This window comes from Lactuca serriola, chromosome 5 (genome assembly GCF_051521515.1).
Source record: "Lactuca serriola cultivar US96UC23 chromosome 5, Lser_US96UC23_V15, whole genome shotgun sequence".
In the NCBI taxonomy this organism is placed as follows: Eukaryota; Viridiplantae; Streptophyta; class Magnoliopsida; order Asterales; family Asteraceae; genus Lactuca; species Lactuca serriola.
Window position 1 is genome coordinate 352,558,321 of NC_136412.1, and position 6,314 is coordinate 352,564,634.

General features: G+C 29.5%; 1 protein-coding gene across 1 annotated transcript; it reads left to right on the top strand.

The window, feature by feature from the left end:
* The first annotated feature begins 1,243 nt into the window (after positions 1–1,243).
* Positions 1,244–2,115, top strand: LOC145055595 (auxin-induced protein 22D-like). Its single transcript, XM_079003946.1, has 2 exons — positions 1,244–1,569; positions 1,676–2,115. Exons 1-2 carry the CDS (start codon positions 1,376–1,378, stop codon positions 2,025–2,027), a joined length of 546 nt encoding a protein of 181 aa, XP_078860072.1. The 5' UTR covers positions 1,244–1,375; the 3' UTR covers positions 2,028–2,115.
* The last annotated feature ends 4,199 nt before the right edge of the window (positions 2,116–6,314 follow it).

The window sequence follows — 6,314 nt, forward strand, 5'->3', positions numbered from 1 at the left end:
TGTAAGAGATCATAAGGGTTTGAAATGGACAAAATTGTATGAGTTGGCTTTGTTTCTGGATGACGTATTTGGAATTTCCATGTCTAATAAAAGAAAAAAAAAAACATTATTCATTGTTTATCATAAACATATAGAGCGGGTAATCTTTTTTTTTTCACATTACATAGAACTTGAGCAAAAAGACAGAGTTTTATAAGAATATAGCAAAAATAAACCTGAATGGTTAAATATTTTCAGAAACAAAATTTTGAAATACCTGAAGGAAACAAAATTGAAATTTGACTACTATTTTATGTATTATCTATCTTTATATTGAATCGTATCAATTTATCTTTATATTAAATCGTATCAATTTAATGCCTAATGTTTACATATAGATATAGAAATTGTAATTTAACAGCTTAATACTTAATACATATATTTATGAATTTTTTGATCTTTAATTTGATTCTTTATTGAAAAATAGTCAAGTTCTAAGAAATATTGGATAAATAACTATTGTAACATAATTGATTTTTAGATTAATATAAAGTTATTTATGTATACTCGATCCCAGTAATTTTGTTACAACTAACCTATCAGGTGATTCTTATTCTTGGATGCCACTTTAAATCTATAATCATAATCCACCCCCCTCTCCTCAATATGACATAAGCTTATTCATTTATTTAACGTTTTTTCTTTGATATAAAAAAACAACAAAAATCTTTATAAGAATTCTTTGGTTTGCTTTTCTGTGTTAATGTACAAAACGCCGGATCTTATATATATTACTGTTATGAAACTGTAATTATATATAGATGCCACAACATAACTTCATTGGAGAATATCTTGTGAAATGTTACACATTTCAACCAATTCTCATTTTAGGTTAAATGATTTGTATATTTCACCCATTTCAAGAAAACACACATTTCTTATCGATATATAACTGGTTTACTTTCCGTTAATTATATAATTTTCACATACTTGTTATATTAATTATATCACAATTTATTGGTCAAACAAATTCCAATGATTGAAAATTACAACATGCTATTAATTATATTAAAAATATATTACTATAATCTAAATTGGTTAAAAATACGCTAATATAGTTTTCTTCTTTTCTGTTTCCTATGTGCGAGTGGGCATCAATATTCTTTGTCATGAAATCCATGCACAAAGAGAATAACTCACTTATATCATGTCCCCAACCCTAAAACCTTTCTATATAAAACTCCTATTCTGCCACTAGATTACAACCCACAACACAAGTTGATCAATTCTCTCTCACATTAATTCACATAACAAACACCGCCGGAAAACTCAAGAAACCCGCCGGAAATCCACCAATTCCGTCCAACCATCGTCACAGATCTAGTCACGTATTACAATGGATAAAAAGATAACTTGTTTGAACCTTTTTGAGAATATTGATCTCGCAACCGAGCTCAAATTAGGATTGCCGGGAACCGACGACCAGCCAGAGATGAAAATGAGCTTTTCCGGCAACAAAAGGAGTTCATCGGAGATGGGATCAAGCACTTGCACAGATGAAAATGAATCAAGATTTTCACCACCCACCAAGTAAGTTGCATACCCCATGCAAACTGTAGAATAAATTCCATATTAATTTTGATCATGACACCCATATACGTACAGAAAACTTATAGTGGTGATTAATGGCTTTCAGGGAACAAGTTGTGGGATGGCCACCGGTGAGATCTTACCGGAAAAACGTACTTCAAGGGAATTATGTGAAAGTGAGCATGGATGGAGCTCCATATCTAAGGAAAATAGACCTCAAAATGTACAAAAGCTATGGAGAACTCATGAAGGGTTTGCAAGAGATGTTTAAGTGCATCATAGGGCTGTACTCTGAGAGGGAAGGGTACAATGGGTCAGAGCATGCACCAACTTATGAAGACAAAGATGGAGATTGGATGCTTGTAGGTGATGTTCCATGGGAAATGTTCATAAGTTCTTGCAAAAGACTTAGAATCATGAAGGGTTCTGAAGCAAGGGGATTGGGTGATTCTTTATAACTAAATCAAGCACATTAATATTCACAAATTAATTTATAAATTTAAAGAAATATATATACACGAAAAATATAAGGGTTTTCGTTTTTTTCATGTAAGACTCGAGAGAAATCACATGTTTGAGGTTTTGGAATTTTTAGGAAGAGAATTAGCAAAAACTTATATACATATAATTTGTTTGTGTTGTGATCCATGTAAAATGATCATGCCACATTTTTTTCATGTAATTCTTGATGTTTAATGGAAGTAAATATCAATACTCGCGTTTAATCTTTATGGTGATTTGTGTTTGTTTGTTTGTTCTTTGCAAAATTATATATTAGATTCAATAAGATCTCAAATCAAAACTGTATTTTGTTTATGAAAATAAATAAATAAAAATAAAAACCTTGAAAATTTGATATATTTAGCTAGAAACAGGTCAATATGATTTACATCGGATATATGGGCCGTCACATTTTATATATAATTATGTATATATGTTTATTAAAATAATAACCGAATTTCTAACGGTTTATATAGAATTTTTTTAGTTGCAGCTTAGCATTGCATCACAATTTTATAGTCTAAAGTCTGAACTACTAAGGGGTTGTAAATTTGTAATAACCTTAGAGTAAATTACAATTTAATCGTACATGGTATATTAAAATTTAGGTTTGGACCAAGTTTCATTTTTATCCTCATCACTTTTATAAATAAATAAATAAACATTATACCTAAGATCATCTGCAATGCTCATCACGAATTGGGTCGTAGTGGTCCGTGCATATTAGCCCACACATTTATGGTGGGGCATGATCGTGATGTTTCGTGATGCCAAAGACAACCTACAACATCCAATGAAAACCATTTTTGACTTTGCCTTGACCATCTAACGGCTACTTTGGGTATTTTTTTTTATTTTGTTTATTAAATTTTTATCTATATAAATTCCCCTACAAACCACATTATTTTTCATACAATTCTCCTCTCTTTTTACTCACATTCACACATTTGTATTGTAAAATTTCAAAAATCATAGTTCCCAAAATGTTGAATTGGTCGGAAGAGGAATAAGAGAAGTTAAGACTAGCATGAGTGTCAGTTTCCAAAGACGGAGTTAGTTAAACCTTTAGAGATTTTTGGGGAAAAGTCCGAAGCGTTTTCGATGGTTTAATGGGTTCTACAAGTCGAAATCCCAACAAAATATATTTGAAGTGACGTGATATGAGAGTAAAATGTTGTTAATTCAATAGAATTTACAACATGGTAAACAACAAACATGAAGATGATATCGATGGGGTTAGTGTTGGCATGCATCAATATGAAAACACAACTTATAAACCTTTTCCACATCTCAAAGTTTGACTAAAGTTGAAGGATTATCCAAAATGAAAATAGTAGTTTTTTTATGTATGAATTTTTATGTTTTCCCAAAATAAACTAGGATTGTAGGAGTATAGTTGATTTTATGTTTGAACTTTTTATGTTTTCTTGCATTTTATTTTATATTTTCATTTTTTTAACTAGTGTAAGGGTTTTTTTTATGAATGAAAACTAATTTTTTTAATCTATATTTTATTCTATTTTTATTTAATTTTAATTAAAAATTGTAGGGTGGCATGTTAGCCATAGGTATCTTATGATTTTAATGGTAAAATAGAAACAAAAACAATGTAAAATCAGAAATAAAAACAAATTAATGGAATACACACACATACACACACACATATATATATATATATATATATATATATATATATATATATATATATATATATATATATATATATATATATATATAGAAACAAAAACAAATTAATGGAACACAAAGTCACAAACACATACATATATATTAATATTAATACATACATATATAGGGATAAATAAAAATAATTTATTTAACTCATGGAATAATATTCAAATATACATAATTTAATTTCTTTAATTCATGAAATAATATTCTTATATATCGATCTTGTAATGGTATCTCACAATTCATAAGTCTTCCTAGCTACACACATATTTTCAAAATAATATAAACTGGAATCAATAATTAGACAACTGTAAATATCAAGAGTATATTTGGTTAACGCGGTTTTGTTTGGATTTTACATTTAATAAACTAATGTCTGGATACATTAAAGTGATAATAATTAATTAAAATAAAAAAGCCAACAATTTTGAGTGTAAATTGAATTTTTGGTCCCTAAATTTGGAACAAAACATACCAGACCGGACACATGCGACGTGCATTATCGGCCTGTACAAACTGACCATATTTGCACTTTTGGAACATTTATGTACTATTTTCATTAACTTTAATGGTAGTGCCCCTTTAAAAAAATTATTGTCAAAAAAAGTACATATAACAATACGTACTTATAAACCCGTGACTTAAAGTCCTAAATAGAAAAAAGGGCAAGAAATTGCAATCCAATTGCCTTCAACGTTAACAATTATAAAAAATATAGTATGTTGTAATTATAAGTAGTATTATATTACGACTAAGTATATAATTTTTTGGGAATATGATTTATTAAGGTAACTAATTTTTTGGTTTGTTCACTGGGTAACTATTTTTTTTTTATATACATCTAGATAATAAACTTGTTGGAGTGTTCACATATGACTATTATGATCTGCTGTAGCAGGTCATATCCGGCTACAACAAGTCATAATCGTCATATGTGAACACTTTCAACAAGTTCGTTACTTAGACGTATACAAAAAAAATAGTTACCCAAATATGAACAAAACGAAAAATAATAGTAAATTACACGAATGGTCTTGGGGGAATTTGTGTGTTTGGTCCCTAATTTGTTTTTTTTTTTTAACTTGGATGGTCTCTACTATTTATTTTTGTTGCGCATTTGGTTTCTGTCTTACCTAAAAAGACTACTGTGCCCTTATTAATTTATTTTTTTAATTAATTTTTTTATTTATTTTTTATAAATTCAAAAAAATTAATAGACCCAACATATTTATATCTCCTCACCATAAACCTGAAACCATATTTGAGAAATTTAATCTGGGTCCACCGGTCACCATCCCATCTTTCATCATCCTCAACTTTTATTTCTTTTTTATCTTTAATGACATCGACGTCTTCAGCATCCTTCTTTTTTTGGTCCTTCAAGTCTGGTGAACCAACATCATAACCCACTGTCTCTTCGTCTTTAGTAGGTTGTGGTGTTGATTCGTCAGAATTGAAGGACCGAAAAAAAGGATGATGAAGATGTCGATGTCACTAAAGATGAAAAAGAAATAGAAGTTGAGGAGAGGATGAGAGATTGGATGGTGACAAGATACAGATACGTGGGGTTTATTATTTTTTTAAATATATATAAAAAATAAATACATAAATAAAAAAATAATTAAAAAATAAATTAATGATGGCACAATAGTGTTTTGAGTAAATTACACGAATGGTCCCTATAGTTTGGGGTAATTTGCACGTTTAGTCCCTAACTTATTTTTTTAACTCAGAAGATCCCTATTGTTTGTTTTTGTTGCGCGCTTAGTCCTTGTCTTACTTAAAAAGACTATTTCGCCCTTGATTTTTTTTATTTATTTAAATAAACACACCTCAACCCCACTTCCATCTCACCTCACCTTACCTTACCTTACCTTACCTTACCTTTCCTTACCCACCTTATTTAAATAAATTAAAAAAAATAGAGGAGAAAATAGTCTTTTTAAGTAAGACAGGGACTAAGCGTGCAACAAAAACAAACAGTAGAGATCTTCCGAGTTAAAAAAAAATAAGTTAGGGACCAAACTTGCAAAATACCCCAAACCATAGGGACCATTCATGTAATTTACTCTAGTGTTTTTAGGTAAGACAGGGACCAAGCGCGCAACAAAAATAAACAGTAGGGATCATCCGAGTTAAAAAATAAATTAGGGACCAAACACACAAATTCCCCCAAACCATATGGACCATTCGTGTAATTTACTCTTGTTTTTCATTTTGTCCATATCTGGGTAACTATTTTTTTTACACATCTAGGTAACAAACTTGTTGAAAGTGTTCACATATGACATTTATTACTTGTTGTAGCAGGTTACATCCGGCTACAACAGGTCATAATGATCATATGTGAACACTTCCAACAAATTTGTTACCTAAATGTGTATAAAAAAAATAGTTACCCAAATACGAACAAACAAAAAGTTAATTACCTTAATAAGTCATATTCCCCTGTTTTTTCAGTTTGATCCAAAAACAAGATAATCATTAATATTATATAGCGTGGTTTACAACAAACTTTTATAAGGTTTTGAAAGGATTTAGTTTTAGCTTTTGAT